This window comes from Anomaloglossus baeobatrachus, chromosome 8 (assembly GCF_048569485.1).
Source record: "Anomaloglossus baeobatrachus isolate aAnoBae1 chromosome 8, aAnoBae1.hap1, whole genome shotgun sequence".
Taxonomy (NCBI): Eukaryota; Metazoa; Chordata; class Amphibia; order Anura; family Aromobatidae; genus Anomaloglossus; species Anomaloglossus baeobatrachus.
Window position 1 is genome coordinate 45,410,388 of NC_134360.1, and position 18,204 is coordinate 45,428,591.

Below are 18,204 nucleotides of genomic sequence, written 5' to 3' on the forward strand. Positions count from 1 at the left end.
TACTCTGAATGAAGATACCATTAGCTATCTTCACCTAAATTTCTCCCTTGACAAAAGGTGTTACTACCAGTCCCCTGCTTTTGGGCTCCATGTTTGGTGTCCTGGTGGTTACTCACCTCTCTCCAGGCTCCAGTATTGTCTGCACTGGTCTAATGAAGGTTTTCCTCCTCCTTCATACCTGAAGTAGTCCAGATGATAATGGTGGACTATATTACTATCTGGATTTGCAAGTGAAACAAGGATGCTGATGACTGATCTTTCTCCAGGAGCCGGAGTTGTATTTCACTGATCCACAACAACTTCTAGACATCTTCTCAGAAATGGAAGAACGGAACCTATCGCTGATCCAGAACTCGCAGGAAACAGAGGAGGCGTTAGAGGAGATCAAACACACCATCACCTCGACAGAGAGGAAAATGTAAGAACAGAAATTGCGGTTTTTGAATACACAAAAAGACAGCTGTCATATTACCTCGGTCCCTCGTGCTAAACTAATGACAATAGCACAATAGGGGGGGGGGGGTTGCAGTCAGCAATAAACACCTATATTGTCGTTTAGATTTTTTAAAAATTTTTTTACCATTTTTCTTTGTAGGGAAAATGAGACCGAACAGTTGAAGGCCCAGATCAGTCATCTGCAGGCAGCGATTGTGCGAGAGGAGGAGCGAGCGGTGGATCTGGAAATGAAGTGTCGGGTATTTGCCTTTGGACAGTACAGTTTTGAAGAGCAGGTAAACCTGAATATATACAGTGACTGCACCAGCAGAATAGTGAGTGCTGCTCTGAAGTATAATACAGGATGTAACTCACAATCAGCAATCTTATGGACACATTTATAATTTATATTGCACAGTAATTTTCTCATTTATCACATTTCTTCTTCGCAATCCTATTATGACAGCGAAGGTATCTCTATTTTTCATTTTACAGGAGAAAATGTTGACGTCGCTCACCAAAAAAGTTGGCGAGGTGTATCAGGCCTGCATAAAGGAAAACCGAGCTAATCTGAACGCCTTGCAGATGTTAACCATGATGGAGCAGCAGGTGGAGGAGCTCTTAGACAACATCGAAGCCATTCCAAAAGAAAGGCTGGAGATCGCTGAAAAAGCAAAGGAGAAAGAGCGGCGGCTGAGGTGCGGAGGGCTCGGTGTGTCCTGGGTTTACTATGGTCTTATGTTAGTATTTACATAAGGAAGCTTGTGTGCCGGAATATTTAATTACATATTTCTTATGCTCAGGTTAAGAGATGAGAAAATTAAACAGCAGAAACTGCACCAGGAGGAAAGGCTGCGCCGCGCCTTAGAAAGAGCACAAGCCGACCCCAAGAAAACAGTAAGTATACCGAATATGTTCCAGTGGGTAGACCAAACATACCCAGTTTCTATTCAATGTAAAAGCTTTTATTAGTATTTAACAGCCTTCCGCTAGAACTCGAGCCATGGTGACTTGATATCGTGTTTTTCCAAAAGAAGGGAATTTTGTTTACTTACCGTAAATTCCTTTTCTTCTAGCTCCTATTGGGAGACCCAGACAATTGGGTGTATAGCTACTGCCTCCGGAGGCCACACAAAGCACTACACTTTAAAAAGCGTAACCCCTCCCCTCTGCCTATACACCCTCCCGTGGATCACGGGCTCATCAGTTTTGGTGCAAAAGCAGGAAGGAGGAAACTTATAAATTGGTCTAAGGTAAATTCAATCCGAAGGATGTTCGGAGAACTGAAACCATGAACCAAAAGAACAATTCAACATGAACAACATGTGTACACAAAAGAACAACAGCCCGAAGGGAACAGGGGCGGGTGCTGGGTCTCCCAATAGGAGCTAGAAGAAAAGGAATTTACGGTAAGTAAACAAAATTCCCTTCTTCTCTGTCGCTCCATTGGGAGACCCAGACAATTGGGACGTCCAAAAGCAGTCCCTGGGTGGGTAAAAGAATACCTCGATAAAAAGAGCCGAAAAACGGCCCCTTCTTACAGGTGGGCGACCGCCACCTGAAGGACTCGCCTACCTAGGCTGGCATCTGCCGAAGCATAGGCATGCACCTGATAGTGTTTCGTGAAAGTGTGCAGACTCGACCAGGTAGCCGCCTGACACACCTGCTGAGCCGTAGCCTGGTGCCGCAATGCCCAGGATGCACCCACGGCTCTGGTAGAATGGGCTTTCAGCCCTGAAGGAATCGGAAGCCCAGAAGAACGGTAGGCTTCAAGAATCGGTTCCTTGATCCACCGAGCCAAGGTTGACTTGGAAGCCTGCGACCCCTTACGCTGGCCAGCGACAAGGACAAAGAGCGCATCAGAACGGCGCAGGGGCGCCGTGCGAGAAGAAGGGAATTTTGTTACTTACCGTAAATTCCTTTTCTTCTAGCTCCTATTGGGAGACCCAGACGATTGGTGTATAGCACTGCCTCCGGAGGCCACACAAAGCAATTACACTAAAAAGTGTAAGGCCCCTCCCCTTCTGGCTATACACCCCCAGTGGGATCACTGGCTCACCAGTTTTAGTGCAAAAGCAAGAAGGAGGAAAGCCAATAACTGGTTTAAACAAATTCCCTCCGAAATAACCTCGGAGAACTGAAAACCATTCAACATGAACAACATGTGTACCCGAAAAACAACCAAAAATCCCGAAGGACAACAGGGCGGGTGCTGGGTCTCCCAATAGGAGCTAGAAGAAAAGGAATTTACGGTAAGTAACAAAATTCCCTTCTTCTTCGGCGCTCCATTGGGAGACCCAGACGATTGGGACGTCCAAAAGCTGTCCCTGGGTGGGTAAAGAAATACCTCATGTTAGAGCTGCAAAGACAGCCCTCCCCTACGGGTAGGCAACTGCCGCCTGCAGGACTCTTCTACCTAGGCTGGCGTCCGCCGAAGCATAGGTATGCACCTGATAATGTTTGGTGAAAGTGTGCAGACTCGACCAGGTAGCTGCCTGGCACACCTGTTGAGCCGTAGCCTGGTGATGCAATGCCCAGGACGCACCCACGGCTCTGGTAGAATGGGCCTTCAGCCCTGATGGAACCGGAAGCCCAGCAGAGCGGTAGGCCTCAAGAATTGGTTCTTTGATCCATCGAGCCAGGGTGGCCTTAGAAGCCTGCGACCCCTTGCGCTTTCCAGCGACAAGGACAAAGAGTGCATCCGAACGGCGCAGGGGCGCCGTGCGGGAAATGTAGATTCTGAGTGCTCGCACCAGATCTAACAAATGTAAATCCTTCTCATACCGATGAACTGCATGAGGACAAAAAGAAGGCAAAGAGATATCCTGATTAAGATGAAAAGAGGATACCACCTTCGGGAGAAACTCCTGAATGGGGCGCAGCACTACCTTGTCCTGGTGGAAGACCAGGAAGGGAGCCTTGGATGACAGCGCTGCTAGCTCAGACACTCTCCGAAGAGATGTGATCGCTACCAGAAAAGCCACTTTCTGTGACAGTCTAGAAAGTGAAACCTCCCTCAGAGGCTCGAAGGGCGGCTTCTGGAGGGCAACTAGCACCCTGTTCAGGTCCCATGGATCTAATGGTCGCTTGTACAGGGGTACGATATGACAAACCCCCTGCAGGAACGTGCGCACCTTAGAGAGTCATGCTAGACGCTTCTGAAAAAAGACGGATAGCGCCGAGACTTGCCCCTTAAGGGAGCCGAGCGACAAACCTTTTTCTAACCCAGATTGTAGGAAAGAAAGAAAGGTAGGCAATGCAAATGGCCAGGGAGACACTCCCTGAGCAGAGCACCAGGATAAGAATATCCTCCACGTTCTGTGGTAGATCTTAGCGGATGTGGGCTTCCTAGCCTGTCTCATGGTGGCAACGACCCCTTGGGATAATCCTGAAGACGCTAGGATCCAGGACTCAATGGCCACACAGTCAGGTTCAGGGCCGCGGAATTCCGATGGAAAAACGGCCCTTGGAACAGTAAGTCTGGTCGGTCTGGTAGTGCCCACGGTTGGCCGACCGTGAGATGCCACAGATCCGGATACCACGCCCTCCGTGGCCAGTCTGGGGCGACGAGTATGACGCGGCTGCAGTCGGATCTGATCTTGCGTAGCACCCTGGGCAAGAGTGCCAGAGGTGGAAACACATAAGGGAGCCGGAACTGCGACCAATCTTGCACTAAGGCGTCTGCCGCCAGAGCTCTGTGATCGCGAGACCGTGCCATGAAGGTCGGGACCTTGTTGTTGTGCCGGGACGCCATTAGATCGACGTCCGGCCTTCCCCAGCGGCGACAGATTTCCTGAAACACTTCCGGGTGAAGGGACCATTCCCCTGCGTCCATGCCCTGGCGACTGAGGAAGTCTGCTTCCCAGTTTTCTACGCCGGGGATGTGAACTGCGGATATGGTGGAGGCCGTGGCTTCCACCCACATCAGGATCCGCCGGACTTCCTGGAAGGCTTGCCGACTGCGAGACCCCCCTTGGTGGTTGATGTATGCCACCGCTGTGGAGTTGTCCGACTGAATTCGGATCTGCTTTCCTTCCAGCCACTGCTGGAAGGCTAGTAGGGCAAGATACACTGCTCTGATCTCCAGAACATTGATCGGAAGGGTGGACTCCTGCTGAGTCCACGTACCCTGAGCCTTGTGGTGGAGAAAAACTGCTCCCCACCCTGAGAGACTCGCGTCCGTCGTGACCACCGCCCAGGACGGTGGTAGGAAGGATCTTCCCTGTGATAATGAGGTGGGAAGAAGCCACCACTGCAGAGAGTCTTTGGCCGTCTGGGAAAGGGAGACTTTCCTGTCCAGGGAAGTTGACTTCCCGTCCCATTGGCGGAGAATGTCCCATTGAAGTGGGCGCAGATGAAACTGCGCAAACGGAACCGCCTCCATTGCCGCCACCATCTTCCCAAGGAAGTGCATGAGGCGTCTTAAGGAGTGCGACTGACTTTGAAGGAGAGCCTGCACCCCAGTCTGTAGTGACCTCTGCTTGTCCAGTGGAAGCTTCACTATCGCTGAGAGAGTATGAAACTCCATGCCAAGATACGTTAGCGATTGGGTCGGTGACAGATTTGACTTTGAGAAGTTGATGATCCACCCGAACGTCTGGAGAGTCTCCAGTGCAACATTCAGGCTGAGTTGGCATGCCTCCTGAGAGGGTGCCTTGACAAGTAGATCGTCCAAGTAAGGGATCACAGAGTGTCCCTGAGAGTGCAAGACTGCTACCACTGCCGCCATGACCTTGGTGAACACCCGTGGGGCTGTCGCCAGACCAAATGGCAGAGCTACGAACTGAAGATGGTCGTCTCCTATCACGAAGCGTAGAAAACGTTGGTGCTCTGTAGCAATCGGCACGTGGAGATAAGCATCTTTGATGTCTATTGATGCTAGGAAATCTCCTTGAGACATTGAGGCAATGACTGAGCGGAGGGATTCCATCCGGAACCGCCTGGCGTTCACATGCTTGTTGAGCAGTTTTAGGTCCAGAACAGGACGGAATGAGCCGTCCTTTTTTGGCACCACAAAGAGGTTGGAGTAAAAACCTTGTCCTTGTTCCTGAAGAGGAACAGGGACCACCACTCCTTCTGCTCTTAGAGAATTCACCGCCTGCAGAAGGGCATCTGCTCGGTCGGGATGTGGGGAAGTTCTGAAGAACCGAGGCGGAGGACGAGAACTGAACTCTATCCTGTACCCGTGAGACAAAATGTCTGTTACCCACCGGTCTTTGACCTGTGGCAGCCAAATGTCGCAAAAGCGGGAGAGCCTGCCACCGACCGAGGATGCGGAGGGAGGCGGCCGAAAGTCATGAGGCAGCCGCCTTGGAAGCGGTACCTCCGGCTGCTTTCTTGGGGCGTGAGTGAGCCCGCCAGGAATCAGAGCTCCTTTGCTCTTTCTGAGTCCCTTTGGACGAGGCGAACTGGGGCTTGCCCGAGCCTCGAAAGGACCGAAACCTTGACTGCCACTTCCTCTGTTGAGGTTTGCTTGATCTGGGCTGAGGTAAGGAAGAGTCCTTACCTTTGGACTGTTTAATGATTTCCGCCAATTGCTCACCAAACAGTCTGTCTCCAGATAATGGCAAGCTGGTTAAACATTTTTTAGAAGCAGAATCTGCTTTCCATTCCTTTAACCACAAGGCTCTGCGCAAAACAACAGAGTTGGCGGAAGCCATTGCGGTACGGCTCGTAGAGTCCAGTACCGCATTAATAGCGTAGGTCGCAAACGCAGTCATTTGCGTAGTTAAGGACGCCACTTGCGGCACTGCTGGACGTATGAAAGAGTCCACCTGTGCCAGACCAGCTGAAATAGCTTGGAGCGCCCACACGGCCGCGAATGCTGGAGCAAACGACGCGCCAATAGCTTCATAGACAGATTTCAACCAAAGGTCCATCTGTCTGTCATTGGCATCTTTTAAGTGAAGCCCCATCCTCCACTGCAACTATGGATCTAGCTGCAAGCCTGGATATTGGAGGGTCCACTTTTGGACACTGGGTCCAGCGTTTGACCACGTCAGGGGGAAAGGGATAACGTGTATCCTTAAGACGTTTGGAAAAACGCTTGTCCGGATAAGCATGGTGTTTCTGGATTGATGCTCTGAAGTCAGAGTGGTCCAGAAAGGTGCTCAATTTACGCTTGGGATACAGGAAATGGAATTTCTCCTGCTGGGCAGCTGCCTCCTCTGCTGAAGGGGCTGGGGGAGAAATATCCAACAGCCTATTGATGGCCGCTATAAGGTCATTTACCATGGCGTCACCATCTGGCGTATCCAAATTGAGTGCGGTGTCAGGGCTAGACTCCTGATCACCCACCTCTGTCTCATCATATAGAGACCCTTCTCGCTGAGACCCTGACCCGCGTGATGACGTGGAGGGTCTCTCCCAGCGAGCTCGCTTAGGCGGCCTGGGACTGTCATCGGAGTCAGAGCCCTCAGCCAGTGATGCCTGGGACCCCCGTGAAGTACGGATTAGTTCCAACTGAGGGGGACCGGGGAACATAGGGACAGTAGTGTCCATGGTCTGAGCAACTGGCCTGGACTGCAAGGTCTCCAGGATTTTTGTCATAGTCACAGACATTTTATCAGCAAAGACTGCAAATTCTGTCCCCGTCACCGGGGCAGGGTTCACAGGCGACTCTGCCTGGGCTACTACCACCATAGGCTCTGGCTGACGAAGTGCCACTGGGACTGAACATTGCACACAATGAGAGTCGTTGGAGCCTGCTGGTAGATTAGCCCCACATGCTGTACAAGCAGTGTATACAGCCCGTGCCTTGGCACCCTTGCGTTTTGTGGATGACATGTTGTTGTCTTCCCAGAGCAATATAGGGTATACAGCCAAGAAGCGACCGTACAGTGCAGTATATATATATAGATATCTGGTACAGTAAAAAGTACACCAATACACACTGTGGCACAAGAGGGGCCAGCACTAAATTGCAGCTTACCGCCCGCTAAACGCGGGTGTGTGGTCGCCAGAAATCCCTAGTCTTGGGTCTCCCAGAGCCTGTGTCCGTCCTCCAGCCAGAACTGCATGCAGGAATGGCTGCCGGCGTCCTGTGGAGGGGGGGGCGGGCCCTGGGCGTGCCAGACCAAAAGCGGGAAACCTGCGTCCCACTGTGCCAAGTGAGAGGGCTGGAGCATGTAAATAAGGCTCCAGCCCTCGGCGCTGAGTAAACGTACAGCGTCTCTCCCCTTCCCTGATTGACAGGGAGGGGGCGGGAACGAAGCGGAGCTAGGCCGCAAAAGCCGGGGACTAAATTTATAAGCGCCGCCGCCGTAAAAGCGCGGTCGGCGCTAAGTCCCCGGCGCACTACAAGTCCCAGCCGCGCCGCCGCTCCGAGAGTGGCCGGCGCGGTAGTTCCCAGTACATGAAGTCACACAGCTAAGCTGCTGTGACTCAAACCCCAGCGTTACTGTCCCCGGCGCACTAACACACCCAGCAAGTCTGGTGTGTGCGTGCCCGCCTGAACGGGGACACAGAGTACCTGAATGTCGCAGGGCCTTGTCCCTGAATGGTACACAGCTCCTTATCCATCAGGTTCACTGGGTCTGTGGATGGAGCCCGGCCTCAGGGCTTGGGGGCCGGTAAGATCCCACTTCCACAGAGCCCCTCAGGGGGATGGGGAAGGAAAGCAGCATGTGGGCTCCAGCCTCCGTACCCGCAATGGGTACCTCAACCTTACGAACCACAAGTGGGGTAAGAAGGGAGCATGCTGGGGGCCGTATATGGGCCCTCTTTTCTTCCATCCGACATAGTCAGCAGCTACTGCTGACTAAACAGTGGAGCTATGCGTGGATGTCTGACCTCCTTCGCACAAAGCAGAAAACTGGTGAGCCAGTGATCCCACTGGGGGTGTATAGCCAGAAGGGGAGGGGCCTTACACTTTTTAGTGTAATTGCTTTGTGTGGCCTCCGGAGGCAGTGCTATACACCAATCGTCTGGGTCTCCCAATGGAGCGCCGAAGAAATGTAGAGCCGGAGTGCTCTCACGAGATCTAACAAGTGCAAATCCTTTTCACATTGGTGAACTGGATGAGGGCAAAAAGAAGGTAAGGAGATATCCTGATTGAGATGAAAAGGGGATACCACCTTAGGGAGAAATTCCGGGACCGGACGCAGAACCACCTTATCCTGGTGAAACACCAGGAAGGGGGCTTTGCATGACAGCGCTGCTAGCTCAGACACTCTCCGAAGTGATGTGACTGCCACTAGGAAGGCCACCTTCTGCGAAAGGCGTGATAGAGAGACATCCTGCATCGGCTCGAAAGGTGGTTTCTGAAGAGCCGTTAGCACCCTGTTAAGATCCCAGGGTTCCAGCGGACGCTTGTAAGGTGGGACTATGTGGCAAACTCCCTGCAGGAACGTGCGGACCTGCGGAAGCCTGGCTAGACGCTTTTAAAAAAAACACGGAAAGCGCCGATACTTGTCCCTTGAGAGAGCCGAGAGACAAACCCTTGTCCATTCCGGATTGAAGGAAAGAAAGAAAAGTGGGCAAGGCAAACGGCCAGGGGGTAAAACCCCGATCAGAGCACCAGGATAAGAAGATCCTCCAAGCCCTGTGATAGATCTTGGCGGACGTTGGTTTCCTGGCTTGTCTCATAGTGGCAATGACATCTTGAGATAACCCTGAGGACGCTTGGAGCCAGGACTCAATGGCCACACAGTCAGGTTGAGGGCCGCAGAATTCAGATGGAAAAATGGCCCTTGAGACAGCAAGTCTGGTCGGTCTGGGAGTGCCCACGGTTGACCCACCGTGAGGTGCCACAGATCCGGGTACCACGACCTCCTCGGCCAGTCTGGAGCGACGAGGATGGCACGGCGGCAGTCGGACCTGATCTTGCGTAACACTCTGGGCAGCAGTGCCAGAGGAGGAAATACATAAGGCAGTCGAAACTGCGACCAATCCTGAACTAATGCGTCCGCCGCCAGAGCTCTGTGATCTTGAGACCGTGCCATGAATGCCGGGACTTTGTTGTTGTGCCGAGACGCCATGAGGTCGACGTCCGGCGTTCCCCAGCGGCAACAGATCTCTTGAAACACGTCCGGGTGAAGAGACCATTCCCCTACGTCCATGCCCTGGCGACTGAGAAAGTCTGCTTCCCAGTTTTCTACGCCCGGGATGTGAACTGCGGAGATGGTGGAGGCTGTGGCTTCCGCCCACAGCAGAATCCGCCGAACTTCTTGGAAGGCTTGACGACTGCGTGTGCCGCCCTGGTGGTTGATGTACGCGACCGCCGTGGCTTTGTCCGACTGTATGCGGATCTGCCTGCCCTCCAGCCACCGATGGAACGCCTTTAGGGCTAGATACACTGCCCTTATCTCCAGAACATTGATCTGAAGGGAGGACTCTGTCGGAGTCCAGGTTCCCTGAGCCCTGTGGTGGAGGAAGACCGCTCCCCACCCTGACAGACTCGCGTCCGTCGTGACCACAGCCCAGGATGGGGGCAGGAATGATTTTCCCTTCGACAAAGAAGTGGGAAGAAGCCACCACTGAAGAGAGGTTTTGGCTGCCAGTGAAAGAGAGACGTTCCTGTCTAGGGACGTCGACCTCCTGTCCCATTTGCAGAGAATGTCCCATTGAAGTGGACGCAGATGAAACTGCGCAAAGGGAACTGCCTCCATTGCTGCCACCATCTTCCCTAGGAAGTGCATGAGGCGCCTCACGGGGTGTGACTGGGCCCGAAGGAGAGAGTGCACCCCTGTCTGCAGCGAACGCTGTTTGTCCAGCGGAAGCTTCACTATCGCTGAGAGAGTATGAAACTCCATCCCGAGGTAAGTCAGTGATTGGGTCGGTGTCAATTTTGACTTTGGGAAATTGATGATCCACCCGAACCTCTGGAGAGTCTCCAGAGCAATGGTCAGGCTGTGTTGACATGCCACCCGGGAGGGTGCCTTGACTAGGAGATCGTCTAAGTAAGGGATCACCGAGTGGCCCTGAGAGTGTAGGACCGCCACCACGGATGCCATGACCTTGGTGAAGACCCGTGGGGCTGTCGCCAGGCCGAAAGGCAGTGCCACAAACTGAAGGTGTTCGTCCCCGATGGCGAAACGCAGGAAGCGTTGATGCTCTGGTGCAATCGGCACATGGAGATAAGCATCCCTGATGTCGATTGATGCTAGGAAGTCTCCTTGGGACATCGAGGCGATGACAGAGCGGAGAGATTCCATCCGGAACCGTCTGGTTCTCACGTGTCTGTTGAGCAGTTTGAGGTCCAGAACGGGACTGAATGATCCGTCCTTTTTTGGCACCACGAACAAGTTGGAGTAAAAACCGCGACCACGTTCTTGAATGGGAACGGGGATCACAACTCCTTCTGCCTTCAGAGTGTTCACCGCCTGAAAGTGCATCGGCTCGCTCGGGGGGCGGAGATGTTCTGAAGAAACGAGTCGGAGGATGAGAGCCGAGCTCTATCCTGTAACCGTGAGACAGAATGTCTCTCACCCATCGGTCTTGGACATGTGGCCACCAGGCGTCGCAAAAGCGGGAGAGCCTGCCACCGACCGAGGATGCGGTTTGGGGAGGCCGAAAGTCATGAGGAGGCCGCCTTGGAGGCGGTTCCTCCGGCGGTCTTTGGAGGACGTGACTTAGACCGCCATGCAGAAGAGTTCCTCTGGCCCTTCTCTGACCTGTTGGACGTGGAGGATTGGGACCTGGCTGAGGGCCGAAAGGACCGAAACCTCGATTGAATTTTTCGTTGCTGAGGTCTGTTTGGTTTGGACTGGGGTAAGGACGAGTCCTTTCCCTTGGATTGTTTAATAATTTCATCCAATTGCTCGCCAAACAAACGGTCGCCAGAAAATGGCAAACCGGTTAAGAACTTCTTGGAAGCAGAGTCTGCCTTCCATTCGCGTAGCCACATGGCTCTGCGGACTGCCACCGAATTGGCGGACGCTACCGCTGTACGGCTCGCAGAGTCCAGGACGGCGTTCATGGCGTAGGACGAAAAGGCCGACGCCTGAGAAGTCAAAGACACAACTTGCGGAGCAGAGGTACGTGTGACCGCATTAATCTCAGACAGACAAGCTGAGATAGCTTGGAGTGCCCACACGGCTGCAAAGGCCGGAGCAAAGAAGGGAATTTTGTTTACTTACCGTAAATTCCTTTTCTTCTAGCTCTAATTGGGAGACCCAGACAATTGGGTGTATAGCTACTGCCTCCGGAGGCCACACAAAGTATTACACTTAAAAGTGTAAGGCCCCTCCCCTACTGCCTATACACCCCCCGTGGGATCACGGGTTCCTCAGTTTTAGTGCAAAAGCAAGAAGGAGGAAAGCCAATAAACTGGTTTAAGTAAATTCAATCCGAAGGAATATCGGAGAACTGAAACCATTCAACCTGAACAACATGTGTATACAAAAAAACAGGGGCGGGTGCTGGGTCTCCCACTTAGAGCTAGAAGAAAAGGAATTTACGGTAAGTAAACAAAATTCCCTTCTTCTTTGTCGCTCTATTGGGAGACCCAGACAATTGGGATGTCCAAAAGCAATCCCTGGGTGGGTAAAATAATACCTCATGATAGGGCCGTAAAAACGACCCTTTTCTACAGGTGGGCAATCGCCGCCTGAAGGACTTGTCTACCTAGGCTGGCGTCCGCCGAAGCATAGGTATGCACCTGATAATGCTTGGTAAAAGTGTGCAGACTTGACCAGGTAGCCGCCTGGCACACCTGCTGAGCCGTAGCCTGGTGCCGTAATGCCCAGGAGGCACCCACGGCTCTGGTAGAATGGGCTCTTAGCCCTGAGGGAACCGGAAGCCCCGCAGAACGGTAGGCTTCAAGAATTGGTTCCTTGATCCACCGAGCCAGGGTGGATTTGGAAGCTTGCAACTCTTTACGCTGGCCAGCGACAAGGACAAAGAGTGCATCCGAGCGGCGCAGAGGAGCCGTGCGGGAAATGTAGATTCTGAGTGCTCTCACCAGATCCAACATATGCAAATCCTTTTCACATTGATGAACTGGACGAGGACACAAAGAAGGTAAGGAGATATCCTGATTGAGATGAAAAGGGGATACCACTTTAGGGAGAAACTCCGGAATCGGGCGCAGCACCACCTTATCCTGGTGAAATACCAGGAAGGGAGATTTGCATGACAGCGCTGCTAGCTCGGACACTCTCCGAAGAGACGTGACCGCTACTAGAAAAGCCACTTTCTGAGAAAGGCGAGACAGGGAAACATCCCTCATAGGCTCGAAAGGCGGCTTCTGAAGAGCAATTAGAACCTTGTTCAGATCCCAGGGCTCTAACGGCCGCTTGTAAGGAGGGACGATATGACAAACCCCCTGCAGGAACGTGCGTACCTGAGGAAGTCGTGCTATGCGCTTCTGAAAAAATACAGATAGCGCAGAGACTTGTCCCTTAAGGGAGCCGAGCGACAAACCTTTTTCCAACCCGGATTGCAGGAAGGAAAGAAAAGTAGGCAAAGCAAATGGCCAGGGAGAAACTTCCTGAGCAGAGCACCAAGATAAGAATATCTTCCACGTCCTGTGGTAGATCTTGGCAGAGGTTAGGTTCCTAGCCTGTCTCATGGTGGCAATGACCTCTTGAGATAATCCTGAAGACGCTAAGATCCAGGACTCAATGGCCACACAGTCAGGCTCAGGGCCGCAGAATTCTGATGGAAAAACGGCCCTTGAGACAGCAAGTCTGGCCGGTCTGGTAGTGCCCACGGTTGTCCTACCGTGAGATGCCACAGATCCGGGAACCACGATCTCCTTGGCCAGTCTGGAGCGACGAGGATGGCGCGGCGGCAGTCGGACCTGATCTTGCGTAGCACTCTGGGCAACAGTGCCAGAGGTGGGAACACATAAGGTAGCCGGAACTGCGACCGATCTTGAACTAAGGCGTCCGCCGCCAGAGCTCTGAGATCGTGAGACCGTGCCATGAAGGCCGGGACCTTGTTGTTGTGCCGGGACGCCATTAGGTCGACGTCCGGCATTCCCCAGCGGCGACAAATTTCCTGAAACACGTCCGGGTGAAGAGACCATTCCCCTGCGTCCATACCCTGGCGACTGAGGAAGTCTGCTTCCCAGTTTTCTACGCCCGGGATGTGAACTGCGGATATGGTGGATGCCGTGTCTTCCACCCACGTCAGAATCCGCCGGACTTCCTGGAAGGCTTGCCGACTGCGTGTCCCTCCTTGGTGGTTGATGTATGCCACCGCTGTGGAGTTGTCCGACTGAATTCGGATCTGCTTGCCTTCCAGCCACTGCTGGAAGGCTTGTAGGGCAAGGTACACTGCTCTGATTTCCAGAACATTGATCTGAAGGGTGGACTCTTGCTGAGTCCACGTACCTTGAGCCCTGTGGTGGAGAAAAACTGCTCCCCACCCTGATAGACTCGCGTCCGTTGTGACCACCGCCCAAGATGGGGGTAGGAAAGACTTTCCTATTGACAATGAAGTGGGAAGAAGCCACCAATGAAGAGAATCCTTGGTCGCCTGAGAAAGGGAGACGTTCCTGTCTAGGGACGTCGACTTCCCGTCCCATTGGCGGAGAATGTCCCATTGTAGTGGACGCAGATGAAACTGCGCGAAAGGGACTGCCTCCATTGCTGCTACCATCTTCCCCAAGAAGTGCATGAGGCGTCTCAAGGGGTGCGACTGGCCCTGAAGGAGAGATTGCACCCCTGTCTGTAGTGAACGCTGTTTGTCCAGCGGAAGCATCACTATCGCTGAGAGAGTATGAAACTCCATGCCAAGGTATGTTATCGATTGGGTCGGGGTGAGATTTGACTTTGAAAAGTTGATGATCCACCCGAAACTCTGGAGAGTCTCCAGCGCAACGTTCAGGCTGTGTTGGCATGCCTCTTGAGAGGGTGCCTTGACAAGTAGATCGTCCAAGTAAGGGATCACAGAGTGACCCTGAGAGTGCAGGACTGCTACTACTGCTGCCATGACTTTGGTGAAGACCCTTGGGGCTGTCGCCAAACCGAAAGGCAGGGCTACGAACTGAAGGTGTTCGTCTCCTATAACGAAGCGTAGAAAACGCTGGTGCTCTGGAGCAATCGGCACGTGGAGATAAGCATCTTTGATGTCTATTGATGCTAGGAAATCTCCTTGAGACATTGAGGCGATGACGGAGCGGAGGGATTCCATCCGGAACCGCCTGGTTTTCACATGCTTGTTGAGCAGTTTTAGGTCCAGAACAGGACGGAAAGACCCGTCCTTTTTTGGTACCACAAACAAATTGGAGTAAAAGCCGTGACCTTGCTCCTGAAGAGGAACAGGGATCACCACTCCTTCTGCCTTTAAAGAGCACACCGCCTGCAGAAGAGCATCGACTCGGCCGGGAGGCGGAGAAGTTCTGAAGAATCGAGTTGGAGGACGAGAACTGAACTCTATCCTGTACCCGTGAGACAGAATGTCTCTCACCCAACGGTCTTTGACATGTGGCAGCCAAATGTCGCCAAAGCGGGAGAGCCTGCCACCGACCGAGGATGCGGAGAGAGGAGGCCGAAAGTCATGAGGAAGCCGCCTTGGTAGCGGTTCCTCCGGCTGCTTTCTTTGGGCGTGACTGAGCCCGCCAAGAATCTGAGCTCCTCTGATCCTTTTGAGTCCTTTTGGACGAGGAGAATTGGGACCTGCCCGAGCCTCGAAAGGACCGGAACCTCGACTGTCCCTTTCTCTGTTGGGGTTTATTTGGTCTGGGCTGAGGTAAGGATGAGTCCTTACCCTTGGACTGTTTAATGATTTCATCCAATCTTTCACCAAACAGTCTGTCACCAGAAAATGGCAAACTGGTTAAGCACTTCTTGGAAGCAGAATCTGCCTTCCATTCCCTTAACCACAAGGCTCTGCGTAAAACCACGGAGTTGGCGGACGCCACTGCCGTACGGCTCGTAGAGTCTAGGACAGCATTAATAGCGTAAGACGCAAATGCAGACATTTGGGAGGTTAAGGACGCTACTTGCGGACCAGATGTACGTGTGACAGTGTCAACCTGCGCAAGACCAGCTGAAATAGCTTGGAGTGCCCATACGGCTGCGAATGCTGGAGCAAACGACGCGCCGATAGCTTCATAGATGGATTTCAACCAGAGTTCCATCTGTCTGTCAGTGGCATCTTTAAGTGAAGCCCCATCTTCCACTGCCACTATGGATCTAGCCGCAAGCCTGGAGATTGGGGGATCCACCTTTGGACACTGGGTCCAGCTCTTGACCACCTCAGGGGGAAAGGGATAACGTGTATCCTTAAGACGTTTGGAGAAACGCTTATCCGGATAAGCGTGGTGTTTCTGGACTGACTCTCTAAAGTCAGAGTGGTCCAGAAAAGTACTCAATTTACGCTTGGGATACCTGAAATGGAATTTCTCCTGCTGTGAAGCTGACTCCTCCACTGGAGGAGCTGTGGGAGAAATATCCAACATTTTATTGATGGACGCTATGAGATCATTCACTATTGCGTCCCCATCAGGTGTATCCAGATTGAGAGCGGTCTCAGGGTCAGACTCCTGATCAGCTACCTCTGCCTCATCATATAGAGAGTCCTCTTGCTGGGACCCTGACCAGTGAGATGAAGTCGAGGGTCGCTCGTAGCGAGCTCGCTTAGGCTGTCTGGGACTGTCGTCCGTGTCAGAGCCATCACCCCGGGATGCATGGGACCCCCCCGGAGCACGGATTTGTTCCAAATGAGGGGGGCCAGGGAGCATTGAATCAACAGTGCCCATGGTCTGATGTACCGGTCTGGACTGCAAAGTCTCAAAGATTTTAGTCATAGTCACAGACAATCTATCAGCAAAAACTGCAAATTCCGTCCCTGTCACCTGGACAGTGTTCACAGGTGGTTCTCCTTGGGCCACCTCTAGCCGAGGCCCCGGCTGAGCAAGTGCCACAGGGGCCGAACATTGCACACAATGGGGGTCAGTGGCACCAGCCGGTAGAACAGCCGCACATATGGTACAGGTAGCATAGAAAGCCTGTGTCTTGGCCCCCTTGCCTTTTGCGGACGACATGTTGTCTAGCAATCTAGGAGGGTATATAGCCAAGAATAGCGACCGTACAGGGCAATGTATAGAATACAAGCATATACAAATGAACACTTCGGCACAAGTGGTGTCAGCACCCGAGGTGCCGCTTACCGCCCGCTCCAAGCGGGTGTGTGGTCGCCAGAATCTCGTGTCTGGGTCTCCCAGAGCTTGTCTCCCTTCTCCACTGAGACTGCAAACAGGAATGGCTGCCGGCGTCCTGTGAAGAGGGGCGGGCCGTGGGCGTGCCCCAGACAAAGTGCGGGAAACTGGCGTCCCACTGTGCCCAGTGAGGGGGGTTGGAGTATGCTAAGCAGACTCCAACCCTCGGCGCTGAAGTTCAGCACAGCTTCCCGCCCTTCCCCTGACTGGCAGGCCTGGGGGCGGGAACGAAACGGAACTAGGCCGCAAAAGCCGGGCACTCGATTTATAAGCGCGGCCGCCGTAAAAGCGCGGCCAGCGCGGAAGTCCCCGGCGCACCACAAGTCCCAGCCGCGTCGCAGCGCTGCTGTAAAAACCGCCATCAGCGGTCGGCGCGGTAGTTCCTAACACATAAACTCACTCAGCAAGCTGTAGTGAGTATAGCACGAGCGCGCTGCGCTGCTGCCCCCGGCGCACTAACACACCCAGCAATGCTGGTGTGTGTGTGCGCGATTTGTACGGGGACACAGAGTACCTTAATGTAGCAGGGCCTTGTCCCTGACGATACTCAGCTCCATGTCCAGCAGATCCCCAGGGCTGTGGACGGAGCACGGTCTCCTGTGCCTGAAGACCGATAGGATCCCACTTCACCCAGAGCCCTAAGGGGATGGGGAAGGAAAGCAGCATGTGGGCTCCAGCCTCCGTACCCGCAATGGGTACCTCAACCTTAACAAACACCTCCGACAAAAGTGGGGTGAGAAGGGAGCATGCTGGGGGCCCTAGTATGGGCCCTCTTTTCTTCCATCCGACAAAGTCAGCAGCTGCTGCTGACTAAACAGTGGAGCTATGCGTGGATGTTAGCCTCCTTCGCACAAAGCATGAAAACTGAGGAACCCGTGATCCCACGGGGGGTGTATAGGCAGTAGGGGAGGGGCCTTACACTTTTAAGTGTAATACTTTGTGTGGCCTCCGGAGGCAGTAGCTATACACCCAATTGTCTGGGTCTCCCAATAGAGCGACAAAGAAAGACGCGCCTATGGCTTCATAGATGGATTTCATCAGGAGCTCTATTTGCCTGTCAGTGGCATCCTTGAGCGATGAACCATCTGCCACTGATACTACGGATCTAGCCGCCAGTCTAGAGACTGGAGGATCAACCTTGGGACACTGAGCCCAACCCTTAACTACGTCAGGGGGGAAGGGGTAACGTTTGTCATTAAGGCGCTTAGTAAAGCGCTTGTCCGGGAAAGCCCTGTGCTTCTGGACAGCATCTCTGAAGTTAGAGTGATCGAAAAACGCACTCCGTGTACGTTTGGGAAACCTAAACTGGTGTTTCTCCTGCTGCGAAGCAGACTCCTCTATAGGTGGAGTTGGGGGAGAAAGATCTAGCACCTGGTTGATGGACGCTATAAGGTCATTTACTATGGCGTCCCATTCAGGTGTATCAAGATTGAGAGCAACGTCAGGATCAGAGCCCTGAGCTGCGACCTCCGCTTCATCCTCCAGAGAGTCCTCATGCTGAGACCCCGAACAGCGTGATGAAGTCGGGGAAGGTTCCCAGCGACCCCGCTTAGCCGGTCTGGGACTGCGGTCCGTGTCGGAGTCCTCCCCGTGGGACCTAGATGTCACCCCAAGAGCACTCACTCTGCTGCGCCGACCGAGAGGGGCCTGGGAGCGATGAA

At 53.3% G+C, this 18,204-nt stretch overlaps 1 protein-coding gene across 1 annotated transcript in view; it reads left to right on the forward strand.

The window, feature by feature from the left end:
* The window catches only part of CFAP100 (cilia and flagella associated protein 100), a 39,675-nt gene that overhangs the window by 6,403 nt on the left and 15,068 nt on the right, over positions 1-18,204 (forward strand). Inside the window, 4 exon segments of the mRNA XM_075321546.1 lie at positions 267-418; positions 596-731; positions 931-1,133; positions 1,239-1,332. Coding sequence (XP_075177661.1) covers positions 267-418; positions 596-731; positions 931-1,133; positions 1,239-1,332 — 585 coding nt within the window.